General features: G+C 56.0%; 1 protein-coding gene across 12 annotated transcripts in view; it reads right to left on the minus strand.

The window, feature by feature from the left end:
* Positions 1-27,859, minus strand: part of CACNA1G (calcium voltage-gated channel subunit alpha1 G) — a 68,946-nt gene that overhangs the window by 35,358 nt on the left and 5,729 nt on the right. For all 12 annotated transcript variants that reach the window (XM_031657556.1, XM_031657555.1, XM_031657553.1 and 9 more), the window contains exons 2-13: positions 25,296-25,407; positions 24,993-25,126; positions 24,486-24,583; positions 22,256-22,415; positions 21,438-21,738; positions 21,179-21,271; positions 17,963-18,746; positions 15,733-16,109; positions 3,532-3,683; positions 2,531-2,716; positions 2,298-2,412; positions 2,059-2,214 (exon numbers count right to left, since the gene is read on the minus strand). In XM_031657556.1, the coding sequence (XP_031513416.1) occupies positions 2,059-2,214; positions 2,298-2,412; positions 2,531-2,716; positions 3,532-3,683; positions 15,733-16,109; positions 17,963-18,746; positions 21,179-21,271; positions 21,438-21,738; positions 22,256-22,415; positions 24,486-24,583; positions 24,993-25,126; positions 25,296-25,407 (2,668 nt within the window). The remainder of the gene's footprint in view (positions 1-2,058; positions 2,215-2,297; positions 2,413-2,530; positions 2,717-3,531; positions 3,684-15,732; positions 16,110-17,962; positions 18,747-21,178; positions 21,272-21,437; positions 21,739-22,255; positions 22,416-24,485; positions 24,584-24,992; positions 25,127-25,295; positions 25,408-27,859) is intronic.

A 27,859-nucleotide genomic window follows, 5' to 3' on the forward strand; every position in this document is an offset into this window, starting at 1 on the left:
CCTGGACCACCCCCTCCTAGCTCTTGGCAGGGTAGCAAGGCCAGCAGGGGGGCTACCCTTGAGGCCTCCTGCTGGGGAATCCCACCAAAATGCGGCAGCCACTTCCTCTGCCAAGGTGGGTTGTCTTATTTGTCAAAATAAAAACAAAAATCCCAGGCCATCACAACAGCAAAACCAGACTCCCCTGCCAGACCGTGGGGCCCCCTGAAACCTTACCCAGGAGAGGGCAGGGGCCTTGGAGGTGTCCAGGCCATAGGCATCGAGGGACACTCCCCACCCTTGCCCACCATGTGAAGGACAGTGGAGCAACTGGCCCAGCCCCTCCCATGGGCACTCCGGGCCACAGTTACTGCCCACTCTCATGGAGAGGGGATGTTCTTAAAATCCTTTCTGCATCCCACCCCAGGCCTGAAGCATTACAGCCCAAGACGCCGCATCCTGAGTGAGACCCTCCTTGCAAAGGTCCTGACACTGCAAAGGTTGGGGAGGGTGTGGCTGCCGGGCCTTGTTGAGCCCTCACACTGGGGCAGCTCCCAGGCCCCCAGCAGGGCCAGAGTGACCAGGCTGCCCCAGGGCCAGGCTGCTCTCATTCCCACACTCCAGCTTTGCTGTTGCCTAGCAACCAGGCCGCGGGCGGCTGCACTCAAGTTAACAAGGTGTTTGCTGAAAGGGCTGAGTGCTGGGGAGGGGGCCATCTGTGCTGGGCACCTGCAGACTGCCTTGGCGGCTGAGTGGCAGAGGAGGGGAGGGGAATAGGCTCGCGGTGTTTTCCATTTCCCTCCACAGAGTTGCACGGGAGTTTTTCTGAGGGAACCGTGGCTGGCAGGAGCGGCCTTTGGAAGGGGCCAGGAAGCCCGGTCCTCACTCAGCTCCTCCTCTTATAGGCCCTGAGCAGCAGCAGAGTGAGTCTACTGGCTCTTGTGGGAGCACTGTGGTGCCCCTTAATTCTTCAGGCCTCAGGGAACCCCCAAATTAGTGTCCCATTCCAGGGAGCATACTGGCATCCCTCCCTGCAAGAGGCACAGCCATCACCAAAGCCTCCCCCACCAGCTGCCCTGGCTGCCCCATAGTGGGAAGGAAATGCGGTAACGGATAACTACAGACTGAAAACGGTAGCGGGGAGAAAGGCCAGTGTGGGACAGATACGCTGCACCCCACCAACCCAGCCGGCCTACAGGGAAAAGCCCTCCCTTGCAAGACTGGGAAAGAGTCGGAAAATAGATTTTTGTTTTTCCACCGTGTGCTGGGTATTTATAGACCAGGCCGCAGCGGGAGTTTCCATCCGGGTCACCCGGAGAGAACTGGACCAAGAGCTTCTCCAGACCCAACCTGCAGCATTTCTAGGTTGGGTCAAACTGCCCTGTTTGAGGCCCCAGCAAGCTGGGATGGGTCTAGGGGCTTGGGTGGGAAGAGAGGCAGAGCTGAGGGAGAGGAAGGGGTGCAGCCCTTTGGGCAGAGGCTGCTTGCTGACACGGCAAGGGCAGGATCAATGTAAATCAATATTAATTGATGACGCTGCCTGTGACGAAGGTGATGGAGCCTGGGCTGGAAATAGGACGCTCATCTCTGCCATGCCCGTAGCTAATTGGGCTCATTTCTCACCCTGGGCAGCTAAGCCCTGCCCTGGTCTTAGTGGCATCTTCATCTGCTCAGTCAGAGCTCAGATGACTTGCACACAAGCTTCCTGCACCCCTCGGCTCAGAGGAGTCCTCTCCAGGTGTTCCATAGAGCACTGTGCTCAGGAGTCCAGCTGTACCACAGGCAGACACTTATCTGGTCTGCCTCTCTGGGGAAGGGGTCTAGCCAACTCCGAAAGGGATGTCTACTCGGTAGCTAAGCTTCAGCGCAGGAACCCCACACAACCATCCTGTGTCCCATGTGACAACGGGCTGCATGAGACCCGGAGCCTCCCATCCCTGGTCCACCCTGGCTTAGTCTAAGAGGCGCTTCCTGTGGGACCTCCCAGGCCCCCAAAGTTGAGGGAGGAGCTCATGACAGGCAGCCCATTGGAAGTGGGACTGCTATGGGCAGGGTGAGGTGGGCAAGGCAGCGGGTTACCTCCGCCTGGAAGCCCTCCACCAGAATAGCGACCAGCAAATTGAAGAGCACGTAGTTGCCGAAGGTCATGAGGGCAATGAAGTAAAGGGCTGCCCAGGATGACGTGGAGGCCATACCATTGTACAGGACTTTGTTCCAGTCCTCCTGGGTGAGGATCTGTGGGCAGAGGACAGAAGTCAGGGCCTATACTAGCAGCACCTGACGGTCCCTGTCCACGCCCTGCCCTGTTACCCTCGCACCTGAAAGACAGTGACGATGGCCCAGAGCAAGGAGTCAAAATTCTTCCGGTCTGGCAGGGTGTCCCCATCCCGCTCAGAGGCAAACTTGCAGCCGAAGAGATGCATGCCCAGGATGCTGTGGGCACAAGGGAGTCACAAGCTAGGGGTCAGAGCCCAGTGCTCCCCACCCCTCAGGCCCTCCTGCCCCCAGCCTGGCCAGTCTCTCAGCCGGCACGGTGCCACGCCGCCCTCACCTGAAGATGAAGATGAAGAGCATGAGCAGCATGCAGAAGGTGGCCACGTTGTCCATTGTCTTCATGAGCACCACCAGCTGCCGCTGCAGCGCCGGCAGGAAGCGCACCAGCTTCAGCACGCGCATCAGGCGGAAGGTCCGCAGCACCGACAGGCCGCCCCCCTGCTGGCCCACGATCTCCCACACGCTGCAAAAGGGGCAGGCAGCCTGAGCCCCCCGCACCTTCACTCTTTCTCCCTACTCCCTCGGAGAGGACTCAGTAGCACCCAAGGGCCTGGCTGAGCGGGCACATCAAGAGAAAATGGGGCACAGGTGGGCACCCAGACCTCCAAGCAGGAGCCTCCGAGATAGAGAGGATTTGGGTGACAGCCCAGCCCCCTCTGCCCTCTCATCCCTGCCAGAGATCACATCCTGGCAGCAGACAGCCCCCTCCCTAAATTTGGCCAATGTAACTGCATCAAGTTATGGAATATTTGCTTTGTTCTCTTCTAATGAAATCTAAAGCCAGTTCCAAAGGCAATGAAGTGGTTCTCCTGGCCCCAGGCCTGGGGAGGAAGGAGCACTTTCCCAAGGTCTTGGAAACCCTAAAGCAAGTTGCTGGTGTCTGAGATGGTTTCCAAGCACTTTTCGAGCCGGGCAGCTGGCTGGGCCTCATACTTCTTCCAACTCCTCTCTAAAGCCAATCCCCAACCCTCGCCCATCCCAGGCCTGGGTGGGGTCAAGGACAAGAGGTAGAAGTGGGGAGAGGAGACTAAAGAGGGGCCTGGGCAATGAAGAGGTGAGCCCAAGGTCCACATGAGCAAGGTGGGGCCAAGAGAGAGATGGAGGGGGCATGGGGACACAGACAGCCCCCCACCTAGGGGGAGTGGCAGATCCCGTGGGGTCAGTGGGGCCTGACTCCAGACCCCTCCACCCCAGGGGAATAGGTGGCATTGCCCCTGGCCCCAAGCCACCCCTGCTGGCATTCCTCAAGTGAGAGTCAGTGGCGGGGGGTAGTCATACCTGATGACCACAATGACACCATCGAAGATGTTGTAGGGATTCTTGATATAGCCAAAGGGACCATACACGAGCAGCTTCAGCAGCATCTCCAGGGCAAAGAGGCTGGTAAAGACGATGTTGCTGATTTCTAGGGCGTTGGTAAGCTCCTCGGGCTGCAGGGCAGGGTGGGATGTGAGGCAGCTGGTTTATCCCCGAGCCCCTCGACCCAGTCCTCCAAACATGGGACACCAGAGGGAGGAGGAGCAGGAACAGCAAGCTTGTGTGGAGAGGTTGCTGGATGCTCAGGCCCGTGGGGAGGACCCTGCCCCAAAGGCTCCAGGAGGAAATGCACCCAGGGGCAGGGCCCCAGGAAAGGGCCACGTGAAACGCATAGCCGCAGCCATTCCCCAGCTCTGGGTCTCAGATTCAGGGGCCACAGGCTTAACGGAAGGCCTGTGCTGTGGGTTCCGCCCTATCTCCTGCTGGGAGCTGCATGGCCCATCTTGACCTAGGTTACAATGTCAGCCTAGCGGGCCCAGGCCAGCAGCACGACAATGCTGGCGGATGTCAGAGGGTGATTGCCAAGGCCTCACAGACACACCCGGTCACGAAGCCCCACACAACACCACACGTATTCCACAATTACTCTGTGGACTTGGCAGCCTTCTCCTGGACAACAGCTGGCTACTCTTGCTTCCTTCCAGACACACACACACACACACACACACACACACACACACACACAGAGAGAGAGAGAGAGAGAAATGCACACATTCCCAATCGCACACATGATGATAGGCAGAATGGAGACACCCAGACACCCAGGAAGGGTTATCACAGTTGAGGAGACCAGCCTGAGCCCGGGACAACCTATCCTGTCACTCACTGTGTGACCTTCAGCAAGATTCGCAACCTTTCTGGCCAAATGTGAAACACTGGAGGTATTTCCTTTCATGCTCCCTACCCGAATCTGGGATAGGGACCGAGGATGCACCCTAGAGAGTCCTCAGAAGGACTAATGACGAACCCTGTCTCATCTGCCATTCCAGCTCACTAGTGACCTCGCTTTCAATATGAAGTGCCTAGCAATGCACTAGACATTAAAGGAGCTGCAAAAACATGCCAGCCACACGCCCTGCCTCCCAGGAGCTCAGTGTCTGCTAGAAACACGTTGTACACACACAAAACAGCTGAATAACCACAACAGGGCTTAAATGCTTCAGTGCCAAAATAAATTATCCAGGCAGCAAGTCTGGGAGTTCAGGGGAGAAAAGGTGAGGGGTGAACACACAGAGAAAGGCTTAGTTGGGAGAGAGGCAGCCCTTGAACGCCTGAGGGTTTGTGGAGTCTCCCCAGGCAAGGGCTTGGGTGGGGTGGCACAGGGTGGGGGGACCAGGAGCAACCTAAGCCTGGTTCTGGTTGAAGAAGGGAGGGGTGTGGCCAGGCAGAGGGCTGGGGAAGCAAGAAGAGATATAGTTGGCTCAATGGACCCCACTGTCCACCTGATGGATATCTGGACAAACTAGGTGTCTGGCCTGGAGGGCAGAGGCCAAGTCCATAGTAGGTGCTTAAAAAGTTTGGATTAATGAAACAATCAAATGAGGCCCTCATTCCATCAGACACCTCTCCTTGCTTCTCACTGCCTCATCTGGCCAGCTGCCCAACCAAGTCCACAGCCAGGCCTGGGGACAACCAAATGTATCCTAATGGCCCTAGTTTGTGCGGTCAGCTTGGGTGGGAGGTGGAGAGACTCGGAACAAGGGGCTTCTGACTAGCAGGTGAGGGGCATTTGGGGGCCTCAGGGTCAGCAGCCACTCAGAGGGAGATAAGCTTTCAGACCGTACAAAGACAGGCCTGGGGGCAGAGCCAGGGCCAGCAGGCAGGCAGAGAGCCAGCTGTACAGAGGGGGAGCGGCTGTCGTGGGGGCCGGTATGGCATGGAGCCTGTTGCTCCAGCAGATCCCAAGTAAGTCGTTGCTCCGTGGATTGTGAGTGGAGGCACTGCCACCTGACCTGGTTAGCCAGGTCACACAGGGCCATTAAGTGTCTCCAGCGTGAGCACAGTACGGGAGGTGGGGCGGGGCCGGGATCAATGCACATAAAGCCCTGGGCTCAGACCCCACCTGCCCAAGTGGATCCCCCCTCTGTGCTTCCAAGTCCGGTCTGCCAGGGAGCAGGAGTCGGCGAACCCTCCTCCCTGTCACTCTGCCACTTGCTGTGTTTTCGGGCCTTGGATTAGATTAAAATGAACATGGACCACACACAGGTATGATGTCTTACGGGTTCTCTGGCCCACCATGCACCTCCCCTCATGCCATTCACACAGTACTCCTGCCATGCTAGTCTCAGAGGAGCAAAAGACGCCAAGAGATGGAGGGTGACCAGTTCAAAGTCACAGGGCAGGAAGAGCTGGGGTGGGGCCCAATCCCACATCCCTCTGACTCCTAGAATATTACACAGTCAGGATTCGGAACCAAGCCACGGTGATGGTAAAGGGCTTGTGAATCCAGACACATAGCGGACTGGATACACAACATGTCTTCTAATGTAGATAAAATTATATTCAAATCAACAGAGCTCTGGGAATAAAGACCAACTCAATGTGAAGACACAGCCGAGGTACACTTATAATGGGCAAATTTCATGGCATGTAAACCATACCCCCAAAAAGCTGCTAAAAATAAAAATTAATGAAATGTTCTTTTAAAAGTCGTTGAAAACACACTAGCTTTTGATGTCACATATTTACTCAATCAGTGAATTCTAAAAGTCCAGCTGCTACTGTGTGTGGAGAAGGAGACTGTTCTCTTCACTCCCCAGTGTTATCAACAGGGCTCTCAGGAGTCTGTACCGACGGCTCGTGGTCACATGCACACCTCACTCTCCTGCACACCGCCGAGAGGCTCATGGAGAAGGATGATGCTGGGCTCCTGCGAGGCCTGCCGCCCCATAAGGCCTGCCTCATTGGTCCTTGTCAAGGGCGGTGCCAGCAAAGGCTGGAACCCCTCTCTTGCCCAGCCAAGTGGCTCCAGGCCTGGAGAAGCAGGGCAGCCTGACGTGGGTGGAAAGGGCCCTGCCTCGCTCTCTCTAGTCTGCCTGCAACACTAAGGGTCAATGAGTCGTCTTCTCCAGGGCCCCGGTATTCCCTCCAGTGAGCCACGGAAAAAAGAGCCCTCCTCCCCCAGATAGCCAGGTCTGTCCAAGTTACTAAATTGGAGGCTGGGAACGATCTGAAAATGCAGGATGAGGACACTGAGACACAATCTTAGCAACAAGGTTGCCCCAGGGACTGGAGCTGTAATTACGGTTGAAAAGGGGCAGGGGTGGAGCCAACATCTGCCAGTGCCCACCACAGGCCAACTAGGCTGAAGACCTCCTCCTGGGATTTCATTTCCTCCCTGCTCACAACGAAACGAGGGAGGGCTGTGAGCCTCCTCGACAGTCTGGGAAACTGAGGCTCCGAGGGGTGTGGTGCCTTGATGGAGGTCACACCTCCCTCCTGGAGAGGTGCATAGCCGGGTCCGTTGTGCCTTGCTCTACATCTCTGTCCTCAAGACCCTTTCCACAACGTCGCCCCCACCATACACCCAGACATAGCACAGGCAGAGAGCACACAAACCCATCAGGCTGGAGCCAGCCTCCCCTCACTGGCCGTCCCCAGCTGTGGAAGTCCCTTCCCAGGTCTAGCCTGCATCCTTCCTGCTGTTCACAGATGTCAAGGCCCAGTGGAGCTTTCTGTGAAATGAGGCCAGGCAGCCTGAGCTTATCCCACCCAGAGGCCCCAGGTCTCTTGTCTGTGCTGATGCAGATTGTAAATCTCCATCTCCCATCTCATAACACCTCCCCTCGGGCTGTCACCTTACAGCAGCGGTAAGCTGCTCAGTACTTCCCAGCACAAGGGCTCCCCAAGCCCCACAGCAGCTCCATCAACTAGCCCTAAGTGTGCCCTCTGGGTGCCGAACACTGGTGTTAGAAAGGTACCACCAACTCTGAGACTTTCTTCCTATGTGACCTTGGGCAAGTCCCTTTGCCTCTCAGATCCCCAGTGGCCTCTTCTGTTAAACAGGGTAACACTACCTCCTGGGAGGCTGCTCTACAGAAGAAAGGAGTGAAAGCCTGTGAGAAACCCCAGCCCAGGGCCAAGCTCACACATGGCAGGACCGATATCTGCAAGGCTGCAACTAAACACCACACTGGGGACAAAACCCAGGAGCCACAGAAGCTCAATCCTGGCTGAGGTCAGTGGGCCAGTGGGGAGGACAGCCCAGGAGGATGTCCACGGAGGTGTCCCCAACTGGGGGCAGCAAGGGAAGGGGTGTGCAGGGCACACTGCAGAACCAAGAATCAAGTGGTCTGCCCAGATCAAAGGGTGAGAGGGGCTGGTGGGAGACAAGGCTACAAGGTCGGCAGGGCCATGGGGAACAGCCTTTCTCTGCTCCCTGACTCCGGCTGGACCTGTCTCTGCCTATCACGCTGCCACTGAAGCCCTGGGTGGGTGGGAAGGGAGGGAGGAAATGTGCAAAGCAGTGTATTAAGAAGATTAATCTGGCTGCAGTGGTGGCAGCGTGTGGATGGCTTGGAAGGTAGAGACAGAAACCAATTAGGATACTGCAGCGGTCCAGGCAGGAGGCCTGAGAGTCAGCTCTGGCAGACAGTGATGTGCCTCTTGCAGGGAGGGCATGAGAGGCTGGACAGGCCTGGCCAGAGCTGAGCAGAGGCTTGGACCAGTCACTCCTGCTTTGCCCAAGCCCTACCCCAGCCAGCCGCCATCACCCCAGCTTCCATCTGCTCCACTGACCCTGAAATCTCTGCTCTTCCATTGAGACTCCTCGGCTTACCTCACCTCTGCTTTTGATGGGCCTTCCTGCTGCTCCCACCCACCCAGGACAGGGGCCCAGACAGGCTGCAGTGAGGCGGTGAGGGTCACTGGGTCAGTGGGAGGCAAGCCTTCAAGGAGGCGTGGGAAGTCAGAGAACACCTCAGTGGCAGGAGGTTTCCTGGAAATCTCACAGGCCTCATCATGTAGATCACGGTCCTGGTCTTTCCCAGCCCCCTGGAAGCTCTCCAGCTTGGATCCTCCCTCCTGCACCCTCCTGCCCACTGGGCACACTGCTAGGTGTCATGGTGCCCCCAGGGCCTCCTAATCAGAGGCAATGCCAAAGAGAGGCTTTAGCTGCAGTCACTGCCTCTCTCCCCTCAGGGCAACATTCCTCAGAGTTCATTCTAAGCTTTTTCCCCTCACCAGCACCCCCACTCCCACCTCTCCCGCTGTCATTGGGGTGTAGGTGACATGATCTTTCCCAGCTCCCCAAAGCCCTCGAAAGTAAACACACAAGCTAACTAGGCACAGCACACTCACGGTGCCCACTCAGCTTCAAGACGGCTGGCCCAAGGCCCCTGCTACTTAAAATTCTGGAGCTGTAGCCAGGCGTGGTAGCAGGTGCCCATAGTTCCGCCTACTGAGGAGGCTGGGGTGGGAGGATAGTTCAGCCTACTGAGGAGGCTGGGGCGGGAGGATCGCTTGAGTCCAGAAGTTCCAGGCTGTAGTGAGCCATGATCAAGCCACTGCGTTCCACCCCAGGGGGCAGATCAAGATTCTATCTCTTAAAATAAATACATAATAAAATGCTGGAGCTGCAGCCCCTGTGCCTTGTCCACCTGGACAGCCTCTAGACCATGGTGGGCCCCAGCAGGCCACATAAAGGCTGCCCTTCTGACAAAGACTTTCAAGGGCTCCTGCCCTGCCCAGCCCCAGCCCAGGTAAGTGCCCTTGCCCTCCTCCTCTCCTCTGCGGCTCTGGAAGTGCTGAGTGTCGCTTGAGAGAGGCACGAACCTGTACTGACTGGACAAGTGATTCCCTGCGGGTGGTGGCCCCATGGCTGTCTCATGCCTTTATTCATAGTCCCTGGTTCCTCCCTTCTTAGGTCTCCTCTCTCCCCCAGGAGCTGCTTCAAATCTTCTGGACTCTGCTCTACCCCCCACCTGGCCCCTCGTTGCAGGCTTATATGGGGGGGCTCCATGTCCCTCCTCCAAAGAGCTCTGTGTTGTGCACCCCACTGTCTCTCTTCCTCTCCTGGAAGGGAGCCAGTCGTTCCTACACCTGCACTTTGATGCGCTCCCCCGCCCCACCCCACCCCCCAGGCTTCCCTGGGCCCTGGCCTATCAGTTATGCCTGCATCCATCACTTCTTCAATCTCCTTCTCCCTTGCCTAAAAGCAGAAAGCTTCTGTGGGACTCGAGACCCATTCAGTTCTGAACTCTGGGCCCCACAGCTCCAGCTCTGTCCAGGGACCCTCTTCCCAGCCCTCCTCTTAGTGGATGCCTCGGCAGCAGCTGAGCCTAGACCGGCCCCTCCCGCTGCAAGCCCAGCCTCCCTTGGCTTCCCCGACCCTGAGCAACCACCTCCTCCCCCTCCCAGTGCTCCTTTCACCGCCTCTCTTCCCTCAGGCCAGCATTCCTCAGAGTTCAGTCTAAGCCTGCTCCCTCCACCAGCACCCCCACTCCTACCTCTCTGGCTGTCACTGGGGTGTAGACGACACTAAACAATCTCTCCAAGCTCCTGGCTTCTCATCCAGAGATCCAGAGCCTGCCTGATCTCCCTCCCAGGATGGCCCACAGCCATCTCAAACTCAGCGCATCCAAAACAAACCCTCTCACCTCCTCTCCCAAACCTGCTCCTTCCCGGGCGGCGCCATCATGATCAGGATTCTGCCTTAGAAACTTTGGGTTCTCTAGGATTCTTGCCCGCCCTTCATCCCTCCAGACACTAAGGTGCCCTGGCCCAGAGAACCTGCCAATGAAATTGCGTCCTACCCACACCCCCTTGTTCCTATAGCTATGGCCTTACTTGGGGCCCTCTTTGCCTCTGATCTGAACAACAGAAATAGCCTCCAGGCCCTCCCCCACCCAGCCTGCACCTATGGGAAGCACCGGCTTCCTTCAGCCCCGCTGGGCTAACATCAATCCCTGCTCAGACAACTCGGGGCCAGGGCAGGGAGGAAAACCTGACTGTCCTTCAGAGCATCCAGTGCCACCCTGTGCATGTGCCCTAATCTCTCCACCTAGATCTCTCCGCTCCTACCCACCCCTCCATCTCCCACCTCCCCCTACCTCCACCACCCAAGCCACTGTCAATTCCGTTCATCTTTCGAGGCTCCATTCAAAAGCCACCAACTTCGTGAAACCCTTCCAAAGGACAGCTGGGGTTGAGCAGCTCTCCTTTGTCCCCTGAAGCCTCTCTTGCGGCATTTGGCATAATCATCCATGAAACAGAATGACTTTTCCACCAGAACCTACATTTCTTGGGTGTTTCTGGCTCAGCTCTCAACCCCCCGATATTCTAGTGTTCTATTCTAGTGTGCTGTGCACAGGATATGCTCCCCTTGTTTGTGGAACTGAGAGAGCGTGGAGCCAGGGGATGCCTAAAAGAACGAGAGAACACCTTAGCAGACATCTCCAAAACAATGCCCCTCTCCCTCCCACACCAGATAGCCTTTGAATGTCTGGGGCCAGTCAGCTGTAAAGGATCATCCCCCAAAGCTCTGCTCCGTCCTCAGCCCCAGCTCTTCAGCCAGGGCTCCTCTATCTGGAGACCAAGGGACTGGCTGGGGTGGGAGGTGTCCATAAACCTTTGCCCTCAAAGGCCACATTTAGGGTGTCCATGCATGTGGGTATTTTCTGGGGAGAGGATCCCCAGCCTTCAGCAGAACTGAAAAGGAGTCTATGACCTCCTTCAAAGTTAATACTTAGCATATCTGGACCACCTCCCCCTGCCCCACCCCCAGCTTCTCTCGCCTTGAACAGCCAACCTCACTCACTTATAAATAGAAACCCTCTCTGGACATGTATCTGGAGTGACAGGACGGCCCCAGAGTGTGAGCAATGAGCAGAGTCATCACCTGCCCTGTCCTCTCTCAGCCTGCAAGGCCGTCTACCCTGGACCCTCCCCCTCCTCTCCCTGTCTACGGCCCAGGAGACCACTGGGCTACATGTAGCTCCCCTCTCCCCACATGCTGTTGTCCCTCTTCTAGAACATGAGACTAGCACCTGTCCCCCACCCCACCATGACCCAGAGCCAGGAAGGAGATGTTAGGAAGCTCCTGTGTCTCCAAGGCCCCACTCGTGCACTCTCCCCTCTTCCTGGAGAGGTCTGGCCCCAGTGCAGACCCAGGTGAGACACAGAGGAGAAGGCAACCTCTTTTCTGAGCTCTAACAGTCTGCTGGATATGGTCAGGATGGCTTGCAGGCACCTTGTATGCAACGTGTCCCCCAGCCCACATCTGCTCAAGCCACATTGCTCCTACCCCAGGTAGAAACCTGGGTGTCATCCTTGCTGCCTCCTCTCAACCCACATTTCCAGCTGATTGAGTCCTGCAGATCCAGCTTCCAGCCAGCTCTCCCCAGCCCTCTGCTCTCCATTTCCAGGGATGAAGATGTAGTATGAACTGCCTGGACCACTGCAGGAGCCCTCATACTGTGCCCTACCCTCCACCTTCACTGGCTATGTCCTCCTCTTCCTTCAAACTCAGCCCAGAGGTCATCTCCTACATGGAGCCCTCCCTGAATTCCTTCTCCAGTCTGGGTTAAGGGCTCCTCCTCCATGCATCCCTCTCTGAGCATGTGCCACATCAAGTAAATATGACTGTTTACTTGTTGTGACCTCTTTAAAAAGAAGGACAGTGCCTTGAGCCCAGTGGTGTGCTGGAGCTGTTTCTCACTGGCTTGGGAGGACCAATTGTCCACGTCTCTTCCCAACCCCACATTCAGTGGAATCGTGTTGGTAGCTTAAAACCAGCTATGGTGGGAGCCTTTACACCATGGAAATTGGCAAATGCCACAGATCAGGACTTCATTATTTTAGGAGGGCTGGTTGTTAAACATTTACCAGTAAATCACTGCTTAGGTCCAACCCCAGTGCAAAAGGATGAATTGGAAAAAGGTTCTGGGCTCCATGTACCGCCCTGAGCGGATGGGGCACACATGTAGGCTGGCCCCATATCAGATCACACTTCAACATCAAGTCATTTTCTTGCTCTCTCCTCAGTCTCCTGGGTTCTTGTCCTCCTTACCAGCCCTCTGGACAAACCAATCCTGCCAGTTCTCCTCCAGCTGGTGGTTAAGGGGTGGAGGAAGCAGGAGAGAGAAGATAGCATGGGGCCAGCCCCGGGTGGAGCAGCGTATGACATATAGGTGCTTCCTCAGTCAGGAGGATGGTGGGGTAGCACAGGTTGGGGGGACAGGAAAAGTGAATGAGGAGTCAGCCAGGGGATGGTGGGAGAGAACAGGGTCTGCAGAGGGCAGCGGTGATAGCCGGGAGGGAGGGCAGGGGCTCCTCTGGCGAAGCACCAGCAACACCCTCTCCAGGGCCCCCCAAATCTGATCGATTCCAGGATCAATGGACACAATTGCCTCATTAAGGGCACCGCAGGGAAGCCATGAGCCTCCTCTGTCAGCAGCTGCTCTCCCTCCACACAGCGGCACCTCACGCAGCCAGCTCCAGGGGAGTCTCTGTCTCCCCATCCCACCCCATCTCTGTCCTCATTTGCATCTGGGACTCAGTCTCTGTCTTCAACTCCCTCTCTGTGTCTCTGTCTCCCCATGTGTCTCTGTGGCTCCATTTGTCTCTGTCTATCTCTGCTGTGGCTCATCTCTGCCTCCACATCCTTTATCCGCTGCCTGCGTGTCTCTCTTCCCTGCCCTCCTCCCCCGTCTCCATCTTGCCCTCTGTGCCTCTGTCTCGCCCGCATCAGCCTCCTCTGTCTCCCTCTGCGTGTCCATCCCCCCGTGTGTCTCTGTCTCCCTCTCTGTGCCCACTCTGTGTTTCTGTCTCAGCCCCCCACATCTCCTCGCTGCCTTCCCTGGCAACCCCCCGCCCCCAGCATGCTCAGGCTCCGGGGCCCAGATGGCGGGACGTTCACGCCGCAGTGCCTGCAAGCACAGGGCCATGGCAGCTTCTGGGACTTCTTACTCTCCGCACCCCTGAACCCGCTGGGCAGCTGTCAGTCATCTGCCCAGCCTGCTGGGGACTCCCACTCACCCCCATGGGGCCCTCAGCAACCAGGTATGGGGACAAAACCCTCCCTGGAGCAGACACTGCTGCCACTGAGTGAGGCCTCCGCGCTGCTGAGGACTTAGGAGCCCTGGGCTGTCCCCGCCCTTCCTCAGGAACCTGAGCAAGGAGATGGTGCAGGCAGCCCTGACTGATGGCTGCTGCCTCCTCTCCAAAGGGGCGTCCTTCTTCACGTTTAACTGAAAGCCCTCTTGCCGAGGCTTCATCTGCCCTGGGTCTGTGTGACTCAGCTTCTTCCCAGTGCAATGAAAACCTCCACCAGCAGCATCAGCTGGGCAGGGACTGCTGGGTGCATCCCCCAGGGGTAGGGAGAGGGCACTTGGGGAGGTGCCCCCTGAGGGAGGGGCACCTGACCATGGCCAGAAAAGGGGTGAGGGAAAGGAGCCTGAGTAATGGGAGGTTAGGGGCTGTCACCACCTGGGTCCTGGAAGCAGAAAATGCTGCCCACTCCCCACCACCACCAATCTGGCAGAGTGGAGCACCTCTCCCTGGGAGGCGAGCAGAGTGGGCATGTGCACACACAACCACACCCACGCAGCCCAGACACAACATGCCCATCGTGGTGTTATGCGCACCCACCCGCTGGCACTGCAGCCAGGGTCCCAGGCTCTCTCCACCTCATGGCTACTTGGAGGGGGCACTGTGGAGGCTAGAGGAAGGGACGCCAATGTGCGGTGATGGTGATGGGGAGGGGTGCACCTGGCCAGGTCAGGCAGTCTTGGGTAAAAGCTGGGTGCTCGAAATATTGCAGGTGCAGAGTTCATTGGGGTGGGGGGGGCTTCGAATCCCCCAGAAAAGCGAACACCTCACAGTCTGCTCCAGACCCAGCTTGACCTGTGCCCCTCAGCCTCAACCCAGACCTCCCAGCATGCCTGTACCACCCTGCCTGTACCACCTGCTCGAGATGCCCCTTCCACAGAGTACTGTGCTGGTGTAGGAGCCACTCCACACCTCTGGTCTCCTCCACCTCTGCTCCCGATTGGGAGGGTGTGGAGGTGGGGAGGTGCATGACCTTCATTCCAAACCAGGGAAGGTTGGGTTCTGAAGGCCCAGTGCCTCCCTACTGCCCCAGGGAAGCCAGAATACCCAGGCGAGCAGAGCCTGGGCAGACCATGAACTGCAGCACCTGCTTGCCAGCCTCTCTCCTTTTCCAAGAATCAGCCACGGGGGTGACCTGGAAGGCCAGACTTGGGGGAGGGGGAGCGACTTCTGGAAAGAACCCTGTGGAAGAGGGAGCCAAACCTAGTTGTGAGGACCCATGGTGCCTGCTTGGACCCCCAACAAGCATGCAGCCTCAGCTCATGGTGGGGGATCAGTGGGGTCCCCCAGGCTACCCTTTCTGTCTCTGCATAGCTCTAAGGGTTAGCAAAGCCTCCTCCCCCTCAGCCCAGATCCTACTGCTTGCAGCCATCAGCCCCACAAAACAAGCCTGCTTCCTTTTCCACATGACAGCCCTTCAAATATTTGAAGACAGCTTGCCTGTCCCTGCTGAGCCCTCTCTCCTCCTCACTAAACATCCCGGTTCTTAGAACGATTCCTCAAACGCGATGGTTTCAATCCTCTTGCCATGCTGGGCACTCTCATCCACCCTAAGCTGCCCTGGTTCACAGCATGGCTCCCAGACGGGAGGCCAGGAAGGACAGCCTCCCTCCCTGACCCCAACAGGCCTTCATTCCACCCAGGCGCAGGCACCCACCCTCCCCTCTGCACCCCGTTCACATGGCCCCTCCTGCCTCCAATCAGTCACACCCAGACTTAGTGGGTCAGATGGATGCCAGGGAACCTCCAACACCCCCACTCCCCACTATACCTTCTCCAAAGACCCAAACCTCTCCCAGGGACGTGCCTCTCCCCACATGCTGACGCTCACCACTTGTTCACATCCTTCAAAGCCAGGCTCCTCTGAGAAGCCTTCCCGGGTAGAACATACCCTGTGGCCTGCCCAGGGTGACCTCCATACTCAGAGACTTTAAACATTCCCTCTAGAGAATCTCCATGCATTGCTCCATCACCCACCTCCCCTCCTCCCTGCCAGGCGGGCTAGCAGCATGGAGAGGAAGCAGAGCACAGGAGGAGGGGTGCGGAGGGAGGTAGAAGGCCCCAGCCCCAGACGAAAAGCAGCTGGCAGGAGCCCTGCCTCTGCCACACCCCTACCTGCTCATGGTATTCGATGCCCATGCTGAGTGTATTGACCAGGATGGCAATCATGATCCCCCGGCCAAAGTACTTGCTGTCCACAATCTTTCGGAAGGTGTCACAGATTAGCCTCCAGAAGGCCAGCACAGAGCTGGGCTCTGCATCTGGGCCTAGGCTCCGTGGCCGCCGGCTGTGGGGGTCCCGGAGGTCACTGTGCTGGGCATCCTGTGTGAACTCATAAACCGCCTCGCTGTCTGAGTCAGGCATTTCACGGTCGGCGAGCTCTACCTCCCCTGCCCCCGCCCGGGCACAGTAGGGGCAGCTGTCTGGACCAGAGGCTCCACTGTCTGCCTTCAAGCAAGGGCTGGAGATCTTGCAAGAGCTTTGGCAGGCACCTGGAACAGAAGAGTACAGGTGAGAGGCTCCAGAGTCTCATACCTGGGGCTACCCTGCCCTTCAAGTAAGTGTAAAATGTGTCAGGGAGTCTGGGGTTGTTACAGTGATGGGGTGCCAGGCACTTAGTGGGCCAGGGGTGTAGAATGTCCTGCAAGGTGGGCAGTCCTGACCCACAAGATGCCCTGATGTCAATAGCACTTCATTGGCAGTCACTGCTGAGTGTCCTGGGGCTCAGAGAGGTGGCCTGGATGTCCTCTGAGATCCTGGACAGCTCCTATATCCTAGGCGACTTCAGCAAGGAGCCTCACTCCCCTTCCCCTTCCCAGAAGCCAGGCCTGCAAAACACTGCTCTGAGCAGCACTTTCCAAGGGATCCTTAAGACACGCCCACACACGTGCACTTGCACACACACCCACACCAGACACGTGCACCTGCACACGTGCTCCAGGTGCACACACTTGTGTACACACTCATACTATTTGCACACCACCACATGGGCACACATACATGCACATACCAACACATGTGTGCACAAACACATTCACACATGACACATATGCCAGACACATGCACACATGTGCATGCACACACACCAAAGAGTTTCATATCGCACATGCACCTACACACATCAAGCACATGTGCCTACATATGCATATAAACATCAGACACATGCATGCACACATGCACACACACACACTTGACCCCTTCACGGACACAGACACATACATGCATACTAGATGCACTCATGCACACACACTCAGGGACCTAGCCTGAGACATTAATGTCCCTTGAAATCCAGCTTTGCTCACAGAATATGAGAACCTCAGAGACTACCAGGTAAAGCATGGATATGGAGGCCCCCAGCTGGCCCCGGGGGGGCTCTCAGCAACATTTCCCCCTTGACTGCATCTGCACACAGGAGGGAGTCAGTAAGCACCCACTGACAGTAATCATGGGCCCAGCCTTGCCTTTTACACAGGAGGAAATAAAATTGTGGGTGCATGTGACTGGCCCACGTCCCGTGGCAGGGTAGTGGAGGAGCTGGCATAGAAACCTTTCGCTCTGGGTTCTGTGATAGCACCTTCTGGTCCCAGCCCACATTCCCACGTAACATCCCCACGAATATCCCGCTGCTCCCCACGTGCCACATCCTTCCTGAAACACAGGCCGTGGGCTGCAGCTACAGTGAACCTGTCTGCTGGGGAGAGCCCGACGTCCCTATGTGTCTCACTGCCCCCACGACACTGGGAGTTTCACCCATCAGACAAGCAGCTCCCTGAACTGGGTCTCCCCGTGCGGAGGCAATGAGACTCAGGTTTAGCCAGTGGGGCATGAAGCTGGGCACAGTCACACACCATTTCCTCTCTGAGCCTCACAACGGGGAGTCCTGAGTGTGCGCCCCGAGTCCGCCCCTCACCAACAGCACAGCCTTGGGTGAGTCAAGCAACCTCTCCAAGCCTCCTGGTTCTCATCCACACAATGAGGATGCTAAGAAAGGCTATCACCTAATGGGTAGAGAGGATCCAATGGGATTTTGCCTGCAAAGCATGTGACAGGCACACAGCCATTGCGTTGTGCAACAGTTGCTAGACATTATTGCAAACAGCACGAAGCAGGTGCTTATTACATGATAGTTACTGCTATTACGATGTAGGAATTATGATTTCCACTTTAGCAGATGAGAAAATTCGAGCTCAAAGCAGGGATGTGACTGGTTGAAGGTGCCTAAGCAATGAGAGGCAGCATGAGAATATGAGCCCTGGTCCCTCTGACTCCAGACCCCTAGTCCCCTCTGGGACGCCACCTGATTCCCAGACAAGGGCACCCACACACCTCCCCCAAGAGCTGTCACCTGTACTCTGTGTCTCCAGCAGCTTGTGCATGGAGCTGTAGGGCCCAGGTGGGATGTTGAGGCTGGTGAGGGTTGCGGGCCCAGAGCTGGCAGCCACCTCTACTAGTGCCTTCTCTTTCAGCGTCTCCGGTGGAGGGCTGGTGTGCACGGTGGGATACACCTTCCCGCTGCCCACAGTCCTGCCGGATGCCTCAGATGGGGACCTGGGACGGGGTGCCTGGCAGCGGACTGGCTCTAAGTGGCAGTCGGCATGGTAGAAGCTGTGCACAGACTCTGCGCCACCTGGGGGGCCCCCGGAGAGGGCAGGCGTCGAGGGTGGTGGCAGCATGAGCCGGCGGGACCCATTGGCATCCCTGTCCTGGATCTCTGGGCTGGCCCGGGGGACCCTGAGCGTTCCATTGCCCAGGTGGTAGTGGTGATGATGGTGGTGGTGGTGGTGCACCAGGTGGTGGACGGACAGGCGGCGGTGAGAGCGAGAGCAGCTGCTGCTGGGCTGGGTCTCCTGGCCCCCAAGGGGTGCTGGGCTGCTGAGCAGCCCAGCCCGCACACCTGCTGCCCGAGAGACCTGAGCCAGCCTGCGGGCTGCCTTACGAAGGATGTACACCAGGTACTTGAGCAGCTCCTCATAGCAGCTGCCGGGCTCAGAGAAGCTAGCCAGGGTGCTGGCGTTGGACAGGAACCGCACACGCTGCTCCCGCATCAGCTGGCTTTCCCTCTGCTTGGTCTCTGAGAACTGCGTGGCAATCACCACCAGGCACAGGTTGATCATGAAGAAGGAGCCCACCTGTAGGGGTGGGGACAGGAAGAGGAGACGTCCTGAAGAAAAGTGAATCACAATGCCAGCCACCACATACAGAGGAATTCCTATGCGCTAGGCACCACGCTCAGTTATTTTCCAAGCATTATCTCATTTTATTTTTAAGACAGCCTCAGGAGGTGATGCTGTTGTAATCTCCATCAGACAGGTAAGGAAACCGAGGCCCAGAGAGGTCAAAGCATTTGCCCAAGATCACTCAGCTAATTCAGAGCAAGGCTAAGACTGGAACCAAGCTCTATGAAATTCCAAGATGTTGCTATTGAACATGGTGTTATCCTGCAATCTCTCAAATTCCCTGTCCCTAAACACACACACCTGCAGAGACGCAGCACCCTTCTGCAATTTCCATTAGGAGTAGCAAATGCTGTGGAAATGAATGCAATATTAGGGACACGGGGTTTTCAAATTATATTGAGCCTTGAGATCTTGGCAAAAACATCATTTACAAGACTCCTACTTCTAGCCCCAATTCTAGCTGTGTGACTTTGGGAGAGACCCTTAGCAATGGGACCACGTATCCTCATCTGAAAACAGGGACCATTGGCCTCATCTGTCCCCGTTTTCCCTGTGCCCCCCTCCCTCAGATGGGGGAGGGGTTGAACCCTTGACCCTACAGACCCGTCAAGCTGCCACCTGACTTGCTCACACTCCCCCAGTCCCCATATCCATGCCTCAGTTTCCCCAGAACTCTGGAATGGCCATTGCTTGGATAACAATCCCGAATGAAGGAAATGAATATTTATGGTGACAAAGCAGATTTTTTTTTTCTAGATCGTGTCCTAGTAATTATGATAATTAGCTTCACTAGTGTGATTCCAGAGCGCTGTTAGGAAAGATTTTTCAGGGGGTGTGTGGGAGGGTGGAAACTAGGCCCCTTATCTCCCTGTCTGCTTCCTCCCCCCCTCTACCAAGCCCACGAGGGAAAGGGAGTGGGGTGGGGGGGCCACATGGTGAGAAGACCCCACTTCCCTGAAGCACTGGCCTCGCCCCTTGAGGTGGTGGCCAGGGATGGGAACGGGCCTCCAGCCAGGCTTCGCCCCAAGCCTGCCCACTCTTCCGCACCAGGGGAAGTTACGCAGGCAGGAGGGGGTGGCCTTGGGGACTTGCTCTTTCTCAGGGCCTACCCTCTGTCTCTCACTCACCAGGAGCTGCCTCATTTTGTGTTCTTCTCTCTCTGGAGCTAGTCCTAGGTCCTGAGTAGATCTTAATCTTTCTTAATCTCTTTCTCCCAATATCTGTCCCTCTGTCTGGCTCTGTCGCTGGCCTCTTGGTGACATGGAAGAAACGCTGAATGTGGAGTCGTTAGCCTGGGACTGAATTCTTAGCCCCAGCCACTTACTTTCTGTGTGATTTTGGCCCAGTGACCCACCCTCTGGGGCGCCAAGTTCTCATTTAAGAGATGGGGACCACAATCCCTACCCTGGCACCTCACAGGGGACGACGAGGATTAAACAGGCAGCAGATGTTACAGCATACGTCAGCAGTGATGCCCCACTCTTGGAGATTAATACACAGCATAGGCAAAGCGCCTGGTAGGGTCAGATAAATGAGGAAACGTCGGTTTCCTCATCTGTAAAATGGAGAGGATTATGGTGAGGATTAAATGCACCAGCACATTGAAAGTGCTTAGATCAGGGGCTGGTGCATAGTAAGTGCTCAGTAAATATTGGCTCAAAGTGGTAGCGATGAAGTTATTAACTATGAATGGTAGTGATTAAAACTATTAAATATTGCTGCTTTTGCCTCCGTCTTCTGCCTTCCTAAAGTCTTGCAATTTCTGAACTGGCAGGAATAAGAGATCAGGCAGCATTTAACACCAATTGATCACTGATCAGAACTTTGGGTGGAATAATTCTTTATTTGCAAGCATTTCAGGATGTTTAGCTTCTCTCCCCTCCCCCAGTAACAAGTTGCCAATTGCACTCCCCTTGTCCTTATGAAAAACAGAACTCTGCGAACATGCTAAAAAAAAAACCACTGGATTCATTTAAAGGGATGAATTGAATGATATGCGAGTTATGTCTCAATAAAGCTATTAAAAAAAATCAAAACCAGAATCACCCTTTCCCATTCCCAAGTGCCCTCTAGGGGAGGTGATATCATCTCAGGGTGAGAACCATTCATTTCACCCATGAAGAAACAGAGGTCCAGAGCAGTGCTGGGGGCCTCAAGAGGAATGACTTGCCTAAGGTTCCAGTAGCAGTAAGTCCCTCCTTGACCTTGAATTTCTTCCTGACTCCGCATCTGGTGTCCCTCCTACTACATGACAGATACCCTCTGTACAGGACTTGCCCTGAGAGCTGAAAACTTCAGACAGAACAAACTATCCCCTCTCTGGACTGCTCCCACGGGTGTCCCCAGGATCGCCCATCCCCACGGGGATCTGAGGAGTCACTCACGATGATGAGGAGGATGAAGTAGATGAAATTGTAGAAGGAATGAGCATCCATCACAAAGTACATGATGTCGACCCAGCCCTCCAGTGTGATGACCTAGGGGGTGCAGAGGGGCAGGCTGACTATGGGCCCACCAAATCCTCCTCCAGTCTCCTCCAGAGGCCTTAACCCCCACCCCAACCCTGAGAGCGACCACTCCGATCCTGGGCTGTGTCCTGGGGCTGGTGTTCTGGGGAATCTCCCGGGGCCCAGGCTGCCCCACCTGGAAGATGGCGATCCAGGCATAGCCAATGTTGTCAAAGTTGATGGCGCCCTTGAAGGGGTTGTGCTCCCCCGCTGAGCAGTTGGTGTAGTACTGGTTCCAGTTGACACAGGTGGTATTGCTGGAGCTGTTGTAGGCCTCATAGTCCAGACCACAAGGTGGGCCACCGCCCCCCTCCCCACGCAACGTGGGCACGCTTCTGCAGGACCGCATGCCGTTCTCGCGTGGCTGGGAGCAGATGAAGGGGCTCTCATCCTCATTCTCTGTCTGGTAATAGCGCTCCAGGTCCACGCTTAGGGGGCTGCAGGATGGGAAGGGGAACAGGGGTGAGGCTGGGGAGTGGGCTCTCCAGGGAGAGGGCCCAGGAAGAGAGAGATGGCAAGAGTGCTCGAGGCACACAGGGTAAGCAGGGCAGAACCAAGAATGGGGAAGGGACTGGGCAGGGCAGGGATTTGTGGGCACCAGGAGCATGAGGCCTGAGTGGGGAGACTCCAGACTTAGGATGTTGGAAGGTCACATACTAGAATAGTGGTTTTCAAATTTTGCTGCACATTAGGATCACTGGAGGGGTTTAAAAAATCTCTGCATCCAAGCTGAGCCCCAGACCAACGAAATCAGAATCTCTGGAGGTGGCACCCAGGCATCAGTACTTTTTAAAACTCCCCAGGTGGTTCCAATGGGTAGCCAAGTTCGAGAACCAGATATGTCTCAGATGTTAGAACAGATATGTCGGTAGCAACCAGAAGTGAGGAACTGGTGGGGGGTGCCCCAGCCCCACAACCACTCCCAGGTCCTCCCAGACCCTGTCCACCACTCACAGGCTAAAATTCTCAGGTAGGAAGCATCGATTCCGAAGCAGCCCTGCCCACAGCTGGACGCCGACGATGCCAAAGATGAAGAAGACGAAGAAGCAGAGCAGCAGGACGTTGCCCAGCATGGGCAGTGTGTCCAGCAACAACGTGACAAGGATGCGCATGCCTGTGGGGGCAGAAGCCACGCTGGGGACACCAGGCTGGCCGGGCTAGGCTGACTGCCACGGCCCGGCAGCACTCCTGGAGGGGCCCCACCAGGGACTCTGAGGCTGAGACGGCCCGGCTCAAGCTGGAGGGGAGACCAACAGACACCTCTGACTCCCCAGATAGCCTCTGCAGCCCCTTACCCCGACCCACTTCCCCTTGTGGCTTGCCCATAGTAATCTGCACAGTACCACTGACAGTGAGCTAGGGAAATTGTGGCCCCTCCTAACTCTCCCAACATCATCACATGTGGATAATGTCACTCCCAATTTACAGATGAGAAGTCTGAAGCTCAGAGGAATGACTTGACTCACCCAGTATCACACAGCTGCTAAGTGTAGGTGCCGGAACTTGAACCCAGGCTTTGGGCTTCCGAATCCCTCTCCAACACACACCCACACCCGCACACACTCACACGCACACTCCCTACCTACTTCCTTCTCTCAACAGGCACAGTCACTTGATCTTTCTAAGTTATCACCACCAGAGTCATTAGGGAAACTGAGGCAGTGAACTCCAGGAGGAATGACAGTGGGCAGGAATCTCATTTTGAGAGCCAGCTCCTAGGCTGGGGCCAAGATGCACTGTGCGTCACTATGGCTCTGAGTCCCGCTGCCCTGAATCTACTCCCTGTGTGGTCCAGATCCCCAAATCAGGACCTGAAGAGACACAATACTGTCTTCTCAGAAGTCCATCCATTTACAACCCCCTCCACAGGGAAAGCCACTGAAACCCCCTCCTCAAAAGCCCTATTAGGGTTACTGCCCTCTCACTGCATTCCAGGTCTAGAACCCAATCGGCCCAAATGGTCTGAACCAGCCCCCAGTTTGCCAAGCCCTCATCAAGCAGACAGATCTCTAATGGCTGGCTTCACCCCCAAAGTGCTATCTATGGCCCCCTGCCCCCTCCAGGGCAAAAGCTGCTAAGCAGCAGCTAATTAACCCTCTTGGTGACTGCAGTGCCCAGCCCCGCCCCTGCCAGCCCAGTCTTCTCACTCCCTCCCCCTCCTCCTACCCCATCCCCCTTCAGCTTCTCTGTGCTCCAACTGAGATCAATTCCTTAGGGTTTGTATTAAGGGAATTACACCGGTGGTTAGACAGAGGCCTATAAATCTGCCAGCCATCACCTGGGGCGGGAGAGGAGGCAAGGCATGCCCCTCTTCTGGAGCTCCTGTTAACACCAACACACCCCGAGCCCCAGAGGACACATTCAACAGCTCTGCCCTCCCAGGGGCAGCAGCAACATCACACTCACACATACACACACACACACACACACACACAGAGCACAGGGGGCTGCTGCATCAGGTACACAACCAGGCACTGAGCCCCAGAAACATGCGTTCCCCGCCAACCACCCCACTCCTAGGACCACAGCAGGGACCATCTGCAGCTTGTGTAGGTTGGGGAGTTGCAAAGGGGCCTGAGCAAATGGAGGGGGCAGGATGTAGGGGGAACCAGAGCTGCCAAAGCCTGGCTGGCTCCAGAAACCAATGCAGTTTAATTTAGATAATGGGCCCGGCAGTTGCTGCAACGGGTTGGAAGGCGGTGGGAAGGAGGAAGGGGACAGAGGCGGAGGGTGAGACATGGAGTGGCCTTGTCTTGAGAGAAGTCATGTTCAGCGTGGCCAGCATGTCTCACCAGCAAGAACCAGATTGTATGAGAGGCTGTTCTGGCTAGAAAAGGCCATTAGCACCTTGCATCCACTCCTTGCCTGTCAGCCTCTCCAGTCCCCACACCTCTATCCTCCCAGGGAGAGTGGTCATCTAGCTGAAGGGAAAGGGTCATCTGAGATGTTTCTGAGACTCTGACCTAAAGCCAGGCTAAAATGAGGCGGGGTCTTCCCAGGTAACTCCCATAGTGCCACAGTCAGAGTTCCATTTTGTTCCAGCAACCCCAGCTCCCCGCTAAGCCCTTCTCTGACGGGGCCTGTGAGGGGTCAGGTGAGGACACAGTGGTACAGGTGGGGTCTGAGATTTCCACATTTCCTCCTGGGGCTCTCTTCAGGGGCTGAGGGCTGAGGGGTCACTCACTGGGCACCCGGTTAATGGCCCTGAGCGGTCGCAGCACACGGACTGTCCTGACAGCTGAGAAGCTGACGTTCTGCAGGTCCAGCGAGTACTCCAACATCCTGCAGGGAGGGGCCCAAAGGGAGGCCCTTTGAGTCTGAGGCCACAGTGGGGTCAAAAGAGGTCAATGAGGAATCCTGCTTTAAGGGCAGCAGGACGACCTCTGAGTCCTTTTTCTCCTTCACCAAGGGACCGTGAAGATCCGGCTCTCTGTCTGGGGGGCAAGGCTACCCCTGAGACAAGGACAGACTGCCCATCAGAGAAGGGGGCAGAATTAGGAAGAGGGCCTTGAAATTTAGAATATAGGCTACAGTGCTAGAGGCAGGGCAGCCTCAGATCCTCAGGAGACAGCCCAGGGAGAAAGTGGTGCTGTAACTGGGCTGGAGCTGGGAGGTCAAAGGCCCAGAGCCCTGAACCTGGGGAAGGGACTGATCTGATCCATTGCTTTCCCACCCCAGCCCAGGCCCTCACCCTGCAATGACGATGAAAAAGTCAAGCCGGTTCCAAGTGTCTCCCAGGTAACACTTTTTCCCAAAGATGCCCAAGGCCACCATCTTCACCACCATCTCCACGGCGAAGAAGGCAAAGATGAAGTCATCAAAGGCCTAATGTGGGGACAAGAGGTGGCTGAAACTGAGAAGTGGGTGAGGGAATACCCTTTAGTCCCACCCTAGCCCCCACCAGTTGGGTCAGGGCCTCTTGCAGAGGAGTAAGGGGTATTAAGATTAGGAGGGGCCAACCCCCCAACACACACACACACACACACACACTCACCTGCAGGATCCGGCAGCGCTGGGAGTCACAGGCGATGTCCTCGCACGGCCGGAACATGCCCAGGGTCACGCAGTTGAGAAGGATGACCAACATGCTGATACGCTCAAACCAGGTACGGGCAGTCAAGGAAACAGCTGGCCAAGGCTGGAGCTGAGGCCAGCCCCCTGCCCTGCCCTAACACCTCCTCCTCGTTTACCTCCTAGCTCCATCTGAGGCTAAGCAGGTGTGGTGCCAGGGACCTGACCTACACGTCAGACCAGCCCCCGGGCCCAGGCTCCCCATCAGAGAAGGGGAATCCCACCTTGGTCATCTCACCTCTCTGGACCCAGCTTCCTCATCTGTAAAGGAAGACAAGCCACAAATACCCTGACTATTTGCACAAGTCATTTGAGGAATAAATCGATCATGCCTGTGGAAATGCCAGACACCATGAGTTTGCTGCAGAATCTGAATCCTATTCTCCCTACCTCACAGGGTAGATGTGAGAAGCAAATGAGATACTGTATATGAATGTGTTATACAAACCTAAAGTCGGATTATGCCTGCCTTACAGTTTACCAAGCACTTTCACACAATGCCACAGTTGATGCTCACAACAGCCCTCTGAAGTATCCGGGCTAGATCATTTTCTTCCCCAGAACTCAAGGAAGTTGAGGCCCAGGAATGCCAAAGTCATATGCCGAAGGTCACCCGAGAAGCCAGGATGAGACGGTGGTTTCCAAGCTCCTGATCTATGATAGTTTCCTCTGTACACCATAGCTGCTCAGGCAGGCAGAACTGCCTGTCATGACCGCCCTGGCACTAGGTGGAAGGTAGACGTCCACAGCTGCAGTCCCCCTTGCTACAGCACCAGAGCCCGGGGCTCCCTCTTCCACCACCAGCCTCCCAACCTCTCAACACCCTCAAATGACCACTAGGCACATTCACACATTTAAATATTGAGGACCCATTATGTGTCAGGCACCATGCCGGGCATAGCTCCCAAGCCATGCAGAGTGGACAATGTCTACCCCCTCCCCCAAGAGGCCATTGCCACCATCACACCTGCTTGTGGCTTCCAGCCCAGACTAGCCAAAACAGCAAGCGGGAGGGAGGGGTTCTTTCTAAACCCTGGGTCTTTCCACACAGTGGATTCTATGGAGTGACTCATTTCCAGCCCATCAGCAGGAGAATGTACAAAACGGCCTCTGGACCTTAGAAGGTTCCAGGCACTGGACTCGCAGTTAAATGACCAAGTATCCTATTTTCTTTAAGGAAAATATGAGAAGGGTGGGGAAGAGTAAAGACGCTAGAAAAGATCAGAGAGCAGGAGATTGGGGAAAGGAGACCAGAGACCCCCCAGGGGAATGGGGATGGGGGAGGTATTGTGGCAGCTCCTGGCGTGACCCACCAAGTCAGACTGTGTAGGGCCCAGAGCAGGTGGAATCTTGCTTCTGGAATGAGAAGGCTTCGGCCAGGCATGAAGAGGCCAGCAGGAATGTTCAGGAACCTACGGACCTTCCTCCCAGCTGGTCCCAGCCACAGGCCATCTCTTCTGACTCCCAAGCCACATGCCCTCCCCCACAGCCCATGACTCCCTCAAACCCCTGACAGCCCTACCCCTTCTCTTCTCCACCACCCAGGCCCCTTTCCCCTAGACTCACATCCCTGCTCGCCACCTGTCTGTGGTACCGAGAGTCCTAAGGCACTGTGGTTTCCCTAACCCCCACCTCCTTACAAGAATAAGAGGGTTTTTTTGTTTTTTAAAAAAGTTCTAGGTTTTTGGGGGCAAGTAGGTGGGAGGGAGGAAATAAAAAGTGCTCTGTTTCCATGAAATTGTTTTTCTGAGTGGAGCCAGAGTGCAGTGGATCTCTCCCCAGAATGGGGGTCAGCCAGGGGTCACCCTGGAAAAAGGGGGACAGGAAGGGAGCCATCATTTGGAAAGGGAAATACCCCATTACCCTCAAGAACTGGTCTGCTTTCCCCACGCAGGTCCCCTCCTCTCCTCTGCAGGGAAAGGGGGGTCTGGAAGGAGCCCATGTGAGCGAATGTCTCTATGTGGAGGGGCAGATCTCTGAGGAAGAGGGGCTCCCAGGACATCTAATTGGACCCCTCTAATGGCACAGTTCCACCATATTAGTCATCTGTGCACTTGTCAACCTCCCCTGCTGAGCTGGGGCTCCTGATAGGCAGGGGCATTCCGATACGTCTTTATATCCCCTACAGAGCTTGCTGTAGTGCCTGGCACGGAGCAGATGATCCATACCTGGGAAGACTGAACGAATGAATGAATGAATCAACCAATCAATCAATCTCTTTGCCTAGAAGCCAGATGTGTCTCCCCATTCAGGTTTTCCTGCCTTGTTTCCCTTGATAGAGGTGAACTGCTTATAACTGTGGAGGAAGGTACAGAAGTGACCTCCACAGAGGAGCTGCCACTCTTTCTGTCCCCACCTTACTCAGGCTCAGACTGGAGGCCTCTTACAGGCAGAGTCTGCCCCCAGATAACCTCATGCACAGCTCTGGACCATGGCAGCCCCTTCTTAAGGGTCCCTTGGCAATTCAGCCTACTTCCAGGTAACATC

The sequence above is a fragment of the Papio anubis genome, chromosome 17 (genome assembly GCF_008728515.1).
Source record: "Papio anubis isolate 15944 chromosome 17, Panubis1.0, whole genome shotgun sequence".
Lineage (NCBI taxonomy): Eukaryota > Metazoa > Chordata > Mammalia > Primates > Cercopithecidae > Papio > Papio anubis.